At 38.9% G+C, this 17,625-nt stretch overlaps 1 protein-coding gene across 4 annotated transcripts in view; it reads left to right on the top strand.

Moving 5' to 3' along the window:
- Positions 1-16,975, top strand: part of GABRG3 (gamma-aminobutyric acid type A receptor subunit gamma3) — a 1,148,957-nt gene extending 1,131,982 nt beyond the window's left edge. For 3 of the 4 annotated variants that reach the window (XM_044286710.1, XM_044286712.1, XM_044286711.1), the window contains one exon: positions 16,697-16,975. In XM_044286710.1, coding sequence (XP_044142645.1) covers positions 16,697-16,975 — 279 coding nt within the window. Of the gene's footprint in view, positions 1-12,946; positions 12,968-16,696 lie in introns of all 4 variants that reach the window. The other variant, XM_044286709.1, reaches the window with a different exon arrangement.
- Positions 16,976-17,625: the final 650 nt, after the last annotated feature.

Genomic DNA, 17,625 nt, shown 5'->3' with positions numbered 1-17,625 from the left:
TGGTGACAGTGATTTACTTGCATAAGCTATAACTTTATGCAATTTATCTTGTTTTTGGCATAGGACAGCACTAATACTAAGATTTGTAAAACCAGTTTCCAGATAAAAGGGTTTACCCCCCTCGGGATAAGCTAGACATGGGGCTTGGGTGAGTCTCCTTTTAAGCTCAGACATAGCTTGTTCCTGATCCTCCCCCCATGTCCAGGGTACACCTTTCTTTAACAATGTCAGCAATGGTTTACTAATCTCAGCATAGTTATCAATGAATTTACGGGAGTAATTCATCATACCCAGAAATGATCTTAATTCACTAATGTTGGTAGGCGTTTTAGATTTCATAACAGCCTCCACCTTTTTCTTCTGGGGATTCAGGCCTTCACAGGTAACCTCATGTCCAAGGAAATTTACCTTAGTTCGACACCACTGGGCTTTCTGTAAAGAAATTTTCACACCTGCCTCTTTCAACTGATTCAGTACATGCCTAATTTCTTGAATATGCTGGTCAAATGAAGTACTTTTCATCAAAATGTCATCTACATAAGTTAAATTTCCTCTTTCTGTGGCATCAGGCATAGCCTTATGTAAAAATACAGCAAATTCATGACCTGAATTTATGTACCCAAACGGTAGTCTAGTCCAGGCAAACTGTTCTTTACCAAAAGTAAAGGCTAATTTGTATTGATCTTCAGGGCTTACTTTGATGGTCCAATATCCCTGAGCGCAATCTAAGGTGGTAAAGATCCTAGCGCCTTGCATTTGTACCAAGCATTGGTCTATATACGGCACGGGCCACCCGGACATATATACACGTTTATTTAGCTGACGAAGATCAGCACATAAACGCCATTGACCATTCGGTTTAAGAATTCCAAGAATAGGATTGTTATAAGAACTGTGCACTGGTCTTATAATACCTCTCTCCTTGAGATTTTGGATTATTTCCGCTAGCGAGTCGTAACAAGCTAGTGGAAGACGATATTGCTTGATATAAACGGGAGGTGCCTCAGGATCAGTCTGGATCCTGGCCATGTGTATGTCAGTCAGACCACAATCAAAGGAATCTTTAGCAAAGATATCCTTGAATTCTAAGAGAACTTCCTTTAGTTGTTGTCGCTCTGGGTCATTGGAGCATCCATCAGCTAATGAAATTTGTTGCTGGACCATTTCCATAAACCCTGGAAAAACTTCTGGTTGACCTATTTCATAGGTTTCCTCCAACCTGTCAGTGAGGTCATGATTTGACTTACCTGCTTTTTCAGCAAACTCATGATATTCCTGGGCTTCCTGCTCATTGATTGTATGATCAAAGGTAAGAGAGGATTCCTCTACCTTACAGGTACCTTCTTCAAGATTAAAAGGATATACTGAACTAATGGTGAACAATCCTTCAGGAGAAGAATAAAATGTTTGTTCAACCAATTGTTCTTCTGTTAGATACGATTCAGGTATTAGGCCAATAATTATATTCTGAAACCCAAAAGTATAATAATCTGAATCTAATGCCATACCAATGATAGTGTCTTTAGACACATGCACTTCATTTGGCATCCCATTATTCACAATTATTTGGGTTTTAAAGGTTTGTAAATTCACCATAGGGGTATGATTTACTGAAATACCTAATAGTTGCATTCTGTTTGACAGGCATATCAATGCATCACCATTCTTTAATTTTTGGCCTTTTGACACCTGAATGGGTAACAGAAAATTATTAGTACCTGGAGGGATGATTATATCTCGTGGCACTAATACACTGACTGCATAAGGCAGTATCTGGGATGACTTGAGTGCTTCATGTTCATCCATAAAACCTTCAGGATTCCCTTTTAATCTTGTCCACAATGTGGAATTCACTATATCCACGTGGATAGCAAAACGATGTAAAATATCGTTGCCAATGTACATAGGATATCTGGGTTCATCAAGCACCAGGAATAAATGAGTAGCCGATTTTCCTGCAATAGAAATGGTTAATATACATTTTGCAATTATATTATGATCATCAGAATCATTATCTAAGTCATGTATCCAATTATCTTGTGGATTTGGATATCGAATCACTTTAGAATTGGCCACTTGATTTAGTAGATCCCTACTAATATAACTGTTTTCATGGCGCAAATCCAATTTAGCCCTCTTAGTTCTTCCTAAGTCATTCACCTGTACTGGGAAGAACATCTCATCATCCACCTTTTCCATTCCCACTAGGAATTGTTCGTGACCATTAAACCCAATAGGGTCAGTAGTTTCTGGGTGTAGGTGGATTGTAAGAACATCCCCTTCCAAACAGACATCTTTTACTCGTTCAGGAGACACACATATGGTGTTATCTTCCTGTTCACCTATAGTGGAATTTGGAGTGATTTGCAGGAAAGAGACATCAGGGACTTGGCTATTTCGGAAATGTACCTCAATGGAATCCGGCCTTTCCTCTATCACATGGCAGTTACGCCTATTGTGATAGGATTGTGATTGTTCATAATTAATGGGCATCCTCACTTGAGACCATATCACCTTATTAATAAAATCAATAACTGGACTTAATCTTTTCAGGAAATCGATGCCAATAATTAATCTATCAATGGGCATATCCACGATCAATGTAGGATGGCTAATTACTTTGTTTCCTACTTTAAAATCCAGCCAAGCTTTACCTAAAACCTTGAGGGCATTGCCTGAGACACTTACCAGGTTAGCATTAAAACTTTTTAACTTATACCTGTTAGAAGATACATCCTGCAATTGTTGGAAGTATTTTACAGATAATAAAGTTGCTTGGCTACCTGTATCTATCAAGGCTATTATTGGCGAGAAATTATCAAATAATTCAACTTTCATATAATATCTATTATCTATTTCCTGTATGGAACAAAGATATTTGGCATGATTATTGAAATGGTTTTCCTGCTCAGCAGTTAGACTTGTCCTCAACTCCTCCTCCTTCCTTTTATGAGCAGGATCGCATGTCTTCTTCTGTGCAGCTGAAGACTTTGTGTGCTGTAAGACAGAACAAACAGGTTTCCCCTCCCCCTTGCCATGTGGCTTTGTAAGGGTTAAATTCTTTTTAAAGGGAAAGACAAGTATATTAGATGGCTCCACTTTACATACATTTAAGTCATCAACCTCTGCAACATTTGACATACTTACCTGCTTCTCCCCCTTTATATTTGGGGAGGATTCTCTACAGGAGGGGTTACCCCTAAAAAAGGATTTTTAGGGTTAGCAGTGATTGTTTTAGACAATTCCTCCATCCGCTGCATCAACATACCAAACTGATCTTGGATTTGATCCATTCGATCATATAGGTTACTTCTCTTTCTCCCATAATCTTTGGGAGATTGATTTTGGTACCGATATGATTGTGATCTCCCAGAACCATCTGACTCAGAACCACTTTGAGCCCTTTCTGGCCTACGTTGATATCCCCTATAATAATTATTCTGATATCTTTGAAAAGGAGGGAACCGTCTATTTCTAAACTCCTTCTGGTGGTTTGGGTTCTTTTCAGCAACATTTGGACCCTTATTCCCATCTGGCCTAGGCTGAATTTTATTTGGCTCGGAAGGTCTAGGAGTTTTTAACACATCAGCATAACTTCTTTTAGGGCTTTCAAATTTTCCCTGATCTCTTTTTATGTGAGTTTCTGCTATTTCCTCACTCGCTTTTTTAAATTTTCTATCAGGAGACTCATCACAATTTTGTATTGCAGCGTACAGAGTTGTACTCTCAGTGAGTAACCAATCCAGAGTCTTTCTGGGATGGTAATCCCTGGCCAAAATAAATTTTATTTTATTGGGCAAAGAGTCATAACATAACTGGATAAATTCACTACCTTCAAAATTGGGATCTTTTTCAGATAAACTATAGGCATTTTTGAGGACTGACAAAAATTCCCTGGGACTTTGATTATGTCTACATTTCAGGGTAAATAAGGCCCTCCTTGCAGCAGTAGTGGACTTATAGGGACCAAATTCAGTTTTTATTTCTGCGACTACATCTGACCAAGAATCCCTACCCATATCTCTAAGGGAATTAAAGAAATACCGGTGTTTTGGTTCGAAAACCCAGGTAATAAATTCAAGTTTCTGTATGTCCTTTTCTAAATGTAAAGTTTTCATGGCCTCCTCATATATTTCCAAATGACTTATTATGGAGGGTGAACCCTTTTTTGCAAATTGACCCACAGTTTCCTTGAGAAATTTGATCACTTTAGTAGTGTCTATCATGGGTTGATAAGATCTCTGTACTGAACTTTTAGAGGACCTAGGAGGTGAAATCGGTCTTAATTTAGGAAGAGAATGTTCTCTCAGAGCCAATAATTCTTCTCCATTAAAGGGGTTGTCATATTTACTTTCTGCATCTAATTCCCCCCTGGAATATTTTACCTGCACTCTATTAGAATCCTTAGGCTGTCTGAATTGAAGAGGGTCAAGATCCCGGTTATCTAATTCTGTTTGTAAATTTCTATTGTCCTTATACAACTTTTTACATTCCTCATCTAGATCCACCATAGACAATTGACATTTAGACAATTCATTAGTAGCCTGACTTAATTTCCATTCCAGAGTCCTAATAACTTCCTGCTGTTGACTGTCTCTGTCATTATATTCTGATAATTTAGCAGACCATTGTGCTAATTCACCAGAAACCATGGCCGCATTATTTTCCATTTCAGATAAATCTTTTTGAAATTTATCAATTTCATATGCCTGTTCAACATTTTTATATTTTGCTTTTTCTAATTGCTTTGCTATTTCAATAACTAAATATACAAATTCAGGCCAAGATTGAAGGATTAATGAATCCTTATCTTTCTTATGTTTAGCTTGGGAAACGTGACAGAGATAATCAGCAAACCGGGATTTATCAGACCAGATATCATCTGCATATTCTACAGCTCTCTTTTCCAATTCAAACCTCCAATCCTTTAACTCTCTCTTAATATCCAACCTGTCATGCATATGACCCAACACAATATATTCAATTAATTCTTGAGTCTTTCTATCATGCATATCAGTCTTTACCACTGCAGCAGCAGCCTGCATGCCTTGGCTAGCCTCGCCATTGTTATCAGACATTTTTTTACTTGTTGCACTACAAGTACCACAATAACTTTATCAAATATATATTTTGCACCCCAAAATTTTGTTTCTATTACAAGCAGATCTCGGTAGGGACCTCCAATTTAATGTCGGAATATTTATGCTGTCTCCGATTGACAGTCTATATGATTTATGTGAATAAATTAAAATCGGTAATAAAGGAGATTCTAACTTATTATCATAAATATCAAGCTAAAACAAGCTCGTGATCTGCGTTGAATTGAAGACAAAACCCAGTTACAGACAAAATATATATGTAATTTATTAATACAATTTATAGTGCAAAATAATATATATAATAAAATTGGCGGTAATAAAATTCACTCAATGATATGCAAAATAGTGGTAAAGACAAAAATAATTGAGAACATATATATATATATATATATACACAATTATGCCTTCTTATAATAATACCCCTCACTTATTTTAAAAGTCAATTTAATACTTGATTTCTCTCAGCCGACAAATGTCCGATTAAACCCAAATCTGGTTTATCTTTTATCTATATAAATATATATTATCAACCATACTGGTCTAGAACTGAATTCAGTTCCTTGGAGATAATACCGTGTTTTCACTAGTATATTTTTAATCTCCCTGTATTGGATTAATTTTCAGGATGATGCTGCAGGTACACCCCAATCTTATTCCAAAACAGATACTATACACAAAGTATGGTTAATTGAATATATCTATAGATATGTATTATATTAATTAATTATCCTATAAAATATAGGTAAGGTTATACTATACCAAAATGTCAGCTAGCAGAAATCAGTTTCAATGGTTCTAAGATGGCTGCCTCCAATGACTGGCAAGATGGTCAAGATGATGTTCAGAGAGAGAGCTCGATCGACCCCTTCTGTCAGCCCATACCATCTTTTTATCCTCTCTTAGAAAGGGCTTGGCCAAGTTTTATCATTAACTAGTGACCTCACTTTATAATTAATAGAACCTCCCTCTAGGGAAAAATATACCCTAGATCTTTGTTACCCTAACACTAGATGGCACTAATATTCCATACAAAAATCGAAGCATTAATTTATTTCTCTTTTTCATATACTAGCAATAAAATTTAATCTAAGGTTTCAGACGAAACCTTGAGAAGATCTTAAAGAGACAATGAGTTTTATACTTGGTCAACTAACTTGTGTATCCTTAAGTCTTTTGACCAGACTTGATTAAATCAAAACAAATATGGCTATCTCAATTCATTGTTCTTGGATGAGACAGGGTTTGTTCATGATCACCTGTGTCCACATCCATTCCAGGAAAGAAATAATTAATTCGTGTGTTCCACTGAGACAGATTCTAAACATGACAGAGGAGTTTATACCTCATTTCTAATCTTACAATTGAATATATCTATGAGGACTATACTCTTATATATATACTATATATTCAGCACACCTATTAAAATTGATTATATAAAATCAATCTACTCCTATATTGATTAATATAAAAATCACAAAGAAAGATTAGAGTCTTTCTATTTACTAAAATCATCAGAATTCAAATACATTGTCTTATCTAGGCCATCACATTTCATTAGACCTTGGGACATCTCCTTCTCACAAAACAGACTTAGGTAAACACTTCGGTATATATCGTAAACCTTAGGTTAGCAATTTCAGAGTAAAAAAAAATCCTGAATTCACTCTGCCTTAAAATAAGACAAAATGGTTGTCCCTTAGGCTCATGTCCATTCACTTATATAGGCCTTATAATTATGGACTTTATTCATACTCAATAGTTCTGACAGGGCTGAGCTGTAATACCAAGTAATGCCACTATATAGTGTATGGAACTGTGCTTGGAAAGTTGCTTGGAGCTCCACTGAGGGCAGCACCTGATTGGTGGAGATTGCCAGGATTCAGACCTATGTGATAATAGTGAACTATCCTAAGGACAGATCATCTTTATCTTTTCCAGAATAATTTTAAGACTATTTACAGTTGAAAAAAATAAAAAAATAAATTAATTTTGTGTCATCTTTTTTATACTGTAAATTAAGATCTTATTAAATTATAAAGCATTCTTACAACCTATGAAGTACCGCACCTCACAGCCCCAGCTGACGTCACACTATGACGGGATCACGTGGTACGGTTTTATCACTGGATACCAAGGCATGGCGTTACACACTCGCTGGGAGTATGTAAGGTCAGCTTGGCACAGATGTACACAGACACCCCCTGTCCACATGGGCACAGTGAGGCACGCGGAGTGAGAGAGGGTGGCCTACGCGACTTCCAGCATGGCGCAACACTTGCTCACAACCCTGACAAGCTGAGAGAGCCTTTCACTGCCCCAGTGAAACAGAACCCTGCCAGCCTAGTAGACTGCCACCAGTTCCTCATTAGATATAAGCCCTGTCTGTTAATGGGGCTATATCAGGCCAGAAACCATCCCAGGTAGCGTATAATGTTATACTGAGACAAAGACATGGGGATTCGTGAATCAAGACAAAAGAACAGCGTAAGATTAAATAATATATTTAATTGCCTTAATGGCGCACTAGACACAACACTATATACACAGATTATATACAATTGTCAGACATGCCAATACAGATGATGGTACAATCAGAGTTAGCAGATACAAGTCAGTTACCGGATATGTATGTGGTCCCTTAAAGCTTTAATCTTGTATGGTTGGATGCTACGGTTACACGTGAGGCAGCGATGTAAGTAGGATTTCCAGGTACCTCCAAAGACGATACCCAACATGACCTCCCTTCAGAGAAAAGAAAATGACCACTGCCATGCATGGGTACTTAACCCTTATTTGATCATGCCCCTCCCTCCCCCGGGAGGATTCCACTCCCCCTCACTAGAAATTCAAAAACACATTAGGGATTATAGTTTCTCACCGGAAGGTCATAGGGAGATGGTTTTGGTGCCACCGGATCTGCCTGGATTGCTGATGCATTCGGAGACCAAGCAAGGCACTTCTATTTGTTTCCTACTAGGAGTTCTCCATATCTCTCCCTTCCTGCATCCTATAAGCAAACTAAGACCGGGAGACTATCAATCTTGATCTCAGGGTCTCATAGACGTAAATGCTGTATTTCTGAGATGTATGGCAATTTCATAATTTCTTATGACCTCCAGGTTCCATGATGTCTGGGGAGTCCTTTTGTTCTAGAAGAGCAGCTTGGCCCTCCAGCAGGCCGTCATCCTGTCAGTTGAGCTTGCTTCCAGCTTGGCTGATAGGAGTGTGAAAAGTAAACACTTGATCTGCCTTAAGGCAGGGTCACCTGTGGAACCTGTTTCCTCTGCCAACTACCCCTCGAAGCAAATGGACAGGCATTAAATCATAACTTCACATATTCCTCACACAGCCATATAAAGTTAGCTGGTAAACTTACAGTTTATTTAATATAGTTCACATCACGTGTTTGTATTACATTTGTCTGTGTACAAAAAACATATATGTTAAATTGATGCCTCAGACGAATTCCATATAGTGGTATCTGTCACCATAGAGTTCCATTGTAAAACAAAAATTATACTGTAAGTTTTTTTTTGCTGGACTCTTAAGGATAGGAAAGCATAGTGTACTGCATTTTTGCATCCTTTTTTTCTCCAACGTATATGTTAAAGGGCAAACATAATGTGAACCCGGCCTTTGTTGTTTGCTGTCTAGATTTTTCTACTCTTTAGTTTCTATGACAGGAAGTGTGCATCTGACATCTATCATATTAGCTGTTATATATGCAAATTTTTTATTCTTGCCATCCCATGGATTAAGACTATGTTCACATGTTTAGGGTTTGCCTATGGCAAATGCAACATGAACATTTCTAAACTGGACAGCAGATTTCTGAAGCAAATGTATTATCGGATCTGCACAAGGAACAGCCTAATTGTAATTGAATTAAGCTTATCCATATATTTCTGCGCATAAACCACACAGATAATGAACATACTTTGGGTTCTAAAATCTGCAGATTTTTATTTGCTGAATATGAATGGGATATAATGTAAGTGAATGTATGTAGAATATGCACCTAAATCCTGACAGAATCCAGGATGTGTAAACATGGCTTAATATAACCCTTGCTTTCCAATCTTACTCATTTCATATGTATATTGAAAAACATAGAATGCTGGGTACAGCAGCTTAGTGGTGACATTAGACAGAGAGCTTGATTGTAGAGTTGAGCGGACACCTCGAACTTGACTTCGAACCCGAATCCCATTGAAGTCAATGGGGACCCAAACTTTTGAGCACTAAAATGGCTGTAAAAATGTCATGGAAATGGGTTGGAGGGCTGCAAATTGGATCACAATGTGGTTAAGAGCATGGCAAGTGCCAACAAATGTGGATAGGGAAATGACTTTAAATAACATAAAATACATAAAAATAATATTCTTCATCTAGGAGGACGAGGCCCATTAGGAGTAGGAGGTTGAGGAGGTGGTGGATGTGGCGGTGTAGGTGGAAGCAGCGGCAGAGGAGGTAGCCAACACTGCTTTTTGGTTTTAAATGTATTTTTATTTTTTTAAATTAGGGTACACCCCAACACATAGGGAAATATAACCTGTGATAAATCACATGAAGACTATGTTCACATGTTTAGGGTTTGTAAAAATATAATTGAGTGGAAAAGTGGGACAAATTATTGAAGTGCAAATGTGGGACAAGTTATTAAAGTTTAAGCATTGAATAAAAGGAGGGGGCTCGCATCAATTAAAGAAGAATTTTTGAAATGTAATTCCCTGTCACCTAGCAGGGATTTTGTATACGGCTAAATTGGTAAAATGTCACCTTGTAACAGACGATTTTTTAAAATTTAGGTCTCTATCATCTATGAAGAGCAGGGGTTTAATCACGGCAAATTTGTCAAATGTCACCCAAGAATGTAACAGACAAATTAGTGAAATTTTTGTACCTGTCTACTAGGCATAGCAGTGGTATATCACACCCAAAAATTTGTGAATTGCACCCGAAAATGTAACAGAAACATTAGTGACATTTGTTTACCTGTCTACTAGGTATAGCAGTGGTATACCACACCCAAAAATTGGCTAATTTCACCCAAATATGTAACAGACAAATTAGTGAAATGTTACCTGTCTACTAGGTAAAGCAGGGGTATATCACACCCAAAAATTGGTGAATTTTATCTGAAAATGTAAACAGACAAATTAATGAGATTTTTTTACCTGGCTACTAGGTATAGCAGTGGTATATCACACCCAAAAATTTGTGAATTTCACCCGAAAATGTAACAGACAAATTGTGCAGGGAAGGGATGGCATGCCTGGAAAAGTAGTGGCGGCTGGGCAAGATGTACTGTGGGACAGCCACCGCCATAAGGCTTTTAAAACTCTCCGTCTCCACCAGACGGAATGACAGCATTTCAAAGGATTGTAATTTTGAAATTCTGGCATTTAGGGCCAGGGATCGCGGGTGGGTAGGGGGGGTACTCCCTCTTCAGCTCCAGTGTTTGGGAGATGGAGAGCTGAATGCTTCCGTGGGACATTGTGGAGATGCTTGGTGACCCAGGTGGTGGTGTTGCTGGCAGATCCTCTGTTTGCGGGGTGGCAGATGGCACTGTCACTCCAGAGGTGGATGAAGAGGCCGAGACTGCACCAGAAGAGGAAGCAGGAGGAGCCAGAGACCTTTCTTGGTTTTTGAGGTGTCTACTCCACTGCAGCTCGTGCTTTGCACTTAGATGCCTGGTCATGCAGGTTGTGCTCAGGTTGAGAATGTTTATGCCTCGCTTCAGGCTCTGATTGCGCAGTGTGCATATCACTCTTGTCTTGTCATCAGCACATTGTCTGACGAACTGCCAAGCCAGGGAACTCCTTGGAGCTGGCTTTGGTGTGCTTGGTCCCTTGCTGCGGTGGGCAGTAGCAGGCGTACTGTCTAGGGGACGATAGTTCCGCTATTGCACCCTGCTCCCTCTTCTGCTGTACTGGTGGCTCTGTGGGACCACCGCCTCTTCCTACGAACTACTCAGGTCCCTCGCATAACCTTGATTACATGTGGGGTCGAGGACCTCATCGTTTTCCGCATCATCTTACACCCAGTCTTCACCCCTGCCCTCCTTGTCGGTCTGCAATTACCAGCTGTGTTTCGTCATCATCCGAGAAGTGCTGCGATTGTACTCATCTTGAAACATAAGTGGTTGGGCATCGGTGCACTCAATCTCTTCCACTTCTGGGGCAGGGCTAGGTGGATGGCCCTGGGAAACCCTGCTAGCAGAGTCATAAAAAAGCAGAAGAGACTGCTGCATGACTTGGGGCTCAGACTGCTTGGCTGATTTGCAAGGGGGTGAAGTGAAAGACTGATGAACATCAGCTGCAAGTGCCAACTCTGATGTTTCAGCAGGAGACTGGGTGGGAGACAATGTAAAGGAACTGGACGCACTGTCAGCAACCCAATCTACTATCGCCTGTACTTTTTCTGGCCTCACCATTCATAGAGCCGCATTAGGCCCGGCCAAATACCGCTGAATGTTCTGTAGCCTACTCGCACCTGAGGAAGGTGTTTCACTTGTGCGTGTAGCTGGCACAGATCAACCACGTCCTCTCCCTGCAACAGGAGATCCACCAGCAGCACCATGACCGGGGCCACGTCCCTTATTTGACGCTCTCCTCATATTTCTCAAATTTAGGATCTTGCCCAAAATGGGTGTTTTGTTTTAAACAGAATAGAACAGTATCTAACGCGTGTATCTTACAATGACAGATGCAGCAAAGGCTGCAAAACTACGTTTTTTTGCCCTAAATAGGAGTTTTTTTAATAGCAGAATAGAACAAAAGTATCTAAAGGGTGTATCTCACACATACAGATGCAGACAAGACCGTGAATTAAGATTTTGCCCTAAATGGGTATTTTCTTAATAGCAGAATATGACAGCAGTATCTAAATGGTGTATCTCACACATACAGATGCAGACAAGGCCACAAATTAAGATTTTTGCCCAAAATTGGTGTTTTTTTAATACCAGAATAGCACAGCAGTATCTAACGCATGTATCTCACACATACAGATGCAGACAAGCTCGAAAATTAAGATTCTTGCCCAAAATGGATGTTTATTTAATACCAGAATAGCACAGCAGTATGTAAAGAGTGTATCTTACAATGACAGATGCAGCAAGGGCTGCAAAATTAAGTATTTTGCTTAAAATGGGTGTTTTTTTTAAAAACCCAGAAAAATACAGCTGTATTTATAGCTTAAATTGCACACTGACTAATGCGGCAGAGACCCAAGATGGAGGGTATTGCCAAAAATGGGTGTTTTTTAAAACCCAGAAAATTATAGAAGTTTTTCAAGCTTGTTTTTAACCATTACAGATGCAGTAAAGGCTGCAATATTAAGTACTTTGCCCCAAAATGGGTGTTTTTTTATTTTTTATAACAGAATATGACAGCAGTATATAACGCTTGAATTTCACACGTACAAATTCAGCATGGGCTGTAAAATTTAGTATTTTGCCCAAAAAGGGTGTTTTTTTTAAAACCCAGAAAATTATAGCTGTATTTCTAGCTTAAATTGCACCCTGACTAATGCGGCAGAGGCCCAAGATGGAGGGTATTGCCAAAAATGGGTGTTTTTTAAAACCCAAATTATTATTGCAGTATTTCAAGCTTGGATTTGTATGTCACATAAGCACATATGCTGTGCTGGTGTACTGAGCTTGCATAAAATGTCCGCCGTTGCCCACCTAAATAACAGACGGATAAAAGTTATATTTGTGTCACTGGGCTCAGGGCAGGGTAAAAAGATTGTGCACTGCACCCACACAACTAAATCTAGGTAGATCGCTGAGTTAACAAACACTTCTGATTAAAGATTATTTCCTATTCTTTCCCTCACAGCAGCAGCATCCTCTCCCTACACTAGTAACAGCAGAGTGACGTGCAGCGCTGTGACTTCAGCTTATATAGAGGCTGGGTCACCGGCTGCACTGGCCAATCACAGCCATGCCATTAGTAGGTGCAGTATGCCAGACCAAACAGGGGAATTATACATGAGGTCACTGTGTAAACAATAGGTGGGCCGAGTTAAATACAGTTCTGTTTACTCACGGTTACGTTGTCCCTGGGCATGCTCGCATAACTGTAGATTTCTTGAAAACTTTTCACTCGTTCTTCCAACGAGCGTTCTCAATTCTGAGTGACTGTGCAAGAATTCTCTGGGAATGAATATGTAACTGAATCAACATCTGGTAATTATACTCAGCATGGGGTCAGAGGTCATTATACCCAGCATGGTGATAATGACCTATCAAAAAAAGGTGTCAAGACAGCATTGTATGTGGCAGACAAAAGATGTCTAACCCCCCCCCCCCCGCCTCTATTCAAGCTTGGCTTCTCCATTTCTACGTAGATGGCCTCCTTCACGCCTCGTTCGTACCAATCGGCCTCCTTATCCAAAATACGTACTTGACTGTCAAAGGTGTGACCTGTTTCTTTTAGATGTAAGTACACAGCTGAATCTTGACCAGAGCTTTTGGCTCTTCTATGCTGAGCCATACGCTGATGTAGTTGTTGTTTTGTTTCGCCGATATACAGTTCTGAGCACGCTGGGTATAATGACCTCTGACCCCATGCTGGGTATAATTACCAGATGTTGATTCAGTTACATATTTATTCCCAGAGAATTCTTGTACAGTCACTCAGAATTGAGAATTTTAGAAAGCTCGTTGGAAGAACGAGTGAAACGTTCTCAAGAAATCTACAGTAAGTCCAGTTGCCTTGATTTATTCTTTACAGATATACCAGGACCTGGATAAATGAGAACCTTCACAGACACTTGGTTGGAGATGCTTTTCTGAATCCTTGAATCTCTATTCCAATGTGGTTCTGACAGTTAACCTAAACTGTCCTCAGGGTTTAAACTGATGGTGAGGATGCATGAAGCTGTCTCCTACACCTGGTATAAAGGTGCCTAGTAATCCCTCAAGTAACGGTTGTCTTGCTGATCCTTTGTCCTGAATAAATTGTAGTAATTCCTTGGATACTTGGCTGAATGCAGCTTGGACACTGGTCACTCCGGAGGAGCGATCTATAGGAGTGGATTGCTCACCTCTAGGTAAAATAGTTGCAGGCTTGAAACCCTGGACTGTGGAGCCGAGAGGGACAGAGCAGAAAGGCTGTGAATAAGCCTCCCTCCAGCTATACAGCTGCATTGCTGATGCTTTCTGACTAAACTCATGAGTGAACTGGACTGTTCTAGAATGAACTCTGAACTGAACTGCCTAACTAGGTCCGAGCTAAGCTATATATATATATATATATATATATATACACACACACATATATATATATATATATATATATCAAGTGTATTGCACCCTAACTAGGCCTGTGTAAAGGATCTTGCATGTGGAATCACATTGTGACATGGGAGAATATGACATGAGATGAAGTACAAAATGCAAGCATATTACATGACGTTAAAACATAATAAAAACAAGTTTGCGGTGCCCACGGTCACGTAGTGGGACACTGCATAGACATGGCTGTGATGGCTTCTAAGGGCACAGAGTTAAACGCTTGTTAATTGGCTGCTCTGCAGCTTTTCAAAAAGCACCATAAAATAGCAGAACACCGAACCCAAACTTTTACTGAAATGTTCAGGTTCGGGTCCTGGGTCCAAAAATCCTAAAGTTTGGTACGAACCCGAACTTTACAGTTCGGGTTCACTCAACCCTACTTGATTGTCCTCCTCCTAGACATCTGTATTGTTCACTAACAATTGCATGAAAACATATGGGAATACATGTGACATTTAAAGCAAAATACAGTTTAGTGTGGGCCGCCCAATATTTCCCCTGCATTTGAAATGTAGCAGTATATAGTGGCTGTTTAAATCTATGGTAATACATAGGTGGTACAGGGATGTCAGAATAAGAGCTACTCTTGCTAATCACTTGCTAATCACAGAGAAGGGCTACTGAGTCTAAGTGAAAAAGTCTAAGGAGGTCATTTATTAATATGAAATAGTGTAAACTAATTATTTCAGGCACAGAGTCTGTGACTTTTTCGCAGACTTTTCCCCCCTCACACCAGGTCTAAAATTGTGGGCGTGGACAGGGAAGGTGACAGACCACCAGCCTGTTTTAGGTCTAAATGTAAGACAGCTCGGGGCAGCTGGTTATTACAATGACTGCTGCTAGCCCATAGAGGTTTTTAAATCTGGGGAACATATACAACTACAGTCATGAAAATTTAAAGTCAAATCCAAATTAAAACATGAATAATTTAACATATAGGTTAATAGGATTATGAGTCAGAAGGGGAGGTCCTGTAGTTAAAATATACAAAAATTCATTTTAAATCTTCTAACTGAAAATCAGGCTCCATTCATCTCAGTTGAGCTATTTAGGCAGCAAACAGTGGTGTACTGTGAACAGTCTCTTCCCCATGTGAAAACGCAGCATTTTCACATAGCCACCACGAGGGGGAGCTAAATGCAAAGAGATTATTACAGCTTCCATAGTAGTTGTGTTAATTCCTTTTTACTTAGCTCCCTCTAGTGGTGGCTACAGGCAGCCAGCTAGCTTTGTAATGGAAGAGAAGCAATAGATTTATCTATGCATTTTTCCTAGTTTTCTGGTGTAAATACATTGAGAAATGTTGTGTTCAGAATAAGCGGCATATGTTTGAACCACCTGTTCTACTTTTTCATACATAAAAACTGGATAAAAGTGGGTAAGGCAAAGACAACTTTCTTTTATTACACTTTGTATTTTATTAAAATAAAATTTATTCCACTTGATTAAAAAGAAAATGTAAATCCGGGGAATTTTTCATGTTCTGCATTGTCTGGGACTGATTGACACACGTACGCTGGAAAACTAGGTGCAGGGGGCCCATATTAAGTTTTGCTATGGAGCCCTATGAGATTTGTGCACACCCATGGCAACAACACATGGATTTCTGCAAATCCCATTCAGATAAATTGGACAGTTGCAGACATATGCTGCAAGTCAAGATCTTACAATTTGTGGCTTATCGCTAGGTTATGCCACTAATGTCACATAGGCACAGATCTCCAGAATGGGGTACCTGAGGAAAAGAGAGAGCATTTGTGCATGCACAGCCACTCTTCCATTACAATTGGAGTTCAGAAAATAGCAGATAAAATGGCTTGTCTCTTTCAGTGAATCCCATAGTGGTAAATGGAGAGGTAGCCCTGCTTGCACAACTATTTTTGGTAGTCCCATAGCAGTAAATGGAAAGAATGCTGTGCTGCCCTCCTTCACTTAAGAGGGATTCTGGAGATAGGAGCAGGTCCCAAGGATGGGACTTACAGATATCACCCCCTTTTAAGGGTCAACAGCCCCATCATTCAACCAATAGACACGGTTACCGGGAGTGAAATGGGCCCTGATCATACATTGATGGTCTATTCAAAAAAATGACTTTTAAGAGTTGCATGGACATTTAAGGACTTTTGCTTTATCATGGTATTGTTCATGTAAATGATGTATGCTATTTAAATAGATAAAATATAAATATGCAAGCATATTTGTATAATAACATATTTAAAAGGTGACACATTTGTTAAAATTGTTATTTCTGAGTACAATAATATTAAATCTTGTCTTTTTTTGTTTGTTTAAGAATTATTCTGCACTGGATATGAGACCTCCACCATCAGTCATCACCTTGAACAATGCCATGTACTGGCAAGAATTTGAAGAAGCGTGTGTCTATGAGTGTTTAGATGGCAAAGACTGTCAAAGTTTCTTTTGTTGCTATGATGAATGTAAATCGGGCTCATGGAGAAGAGGTCGGATACATATAGACCTTCTAGAATTGGACACCTACTCCAGAGTGTTTTTTCCAACATCCTTCTTGTTATTTAACCTTGTATACTGGGTTGGATATCTCTACCTATAAAGACTTGCATTGTGAACACTACTTATATTTCAATTATACAGACAAACAAACCTAGATGATATAAAAGGCTTTCTTGCCTCACATTGACCTGGAAATTCTTTGGAATATGTTTGCTTAGGACAAAGCAAGAACAAAGGACTCTATTTAAAGAGTTTAATTGTGAAATCTTATTACTGATGCCTAAATACTTTTTATCACAAGACAAGGCTTATAAATTCTTATATACGAAAATCTATATTTGGCATAGAATATTCTACTGGAAAAAGTACCATGAAATTATATTGTACATTAAAAAGTGACAAAAATATCACTGCATCCTTTTATTAAAATTATCTTTGATTTCTATATAAAATAAAGTACATTTTTCATCAAAAGGACACAAACTCATTCCTTTGAATGTTGTGTCTACTTCTGCTAAAAAGGAAACTGAGAAAAGAAAATAATTACATTTTATTTACAAAAAAAAAAACAACTAAGCTGGACTGTTCAGAAATTTTACATTTAAGATGAAATCTTAAAGAGGTATTTTCTGCTCAGCTGTTCGTGCAATACTACTCTGTTTTCATAGTTCCAGAGATCCTTCTATGAGAGGTACAGAAATAGTGTAGTACAGTCCACTTGGCTGTTTCTGTAATCCTGGTCATGTCTGA

Source organism: Bufo gargarizans, chromosome 3 (genome assembly GCF_014858855.1).
Source record: "Bufo gargarizans isolate SCDJY-AF-19 chromosome 3, ASM1485885v1, whole genome shotgun sequence".
Classification (NCBI taxonomy): Eukaryota; Metazoa; Chordata; class Amphibia; order Anura; family Bufonidae; genus Bufo; species Bufo gargarizans.
This window is presented reverse-complemented; position numbering and strand designations above follow the sequence as displayed.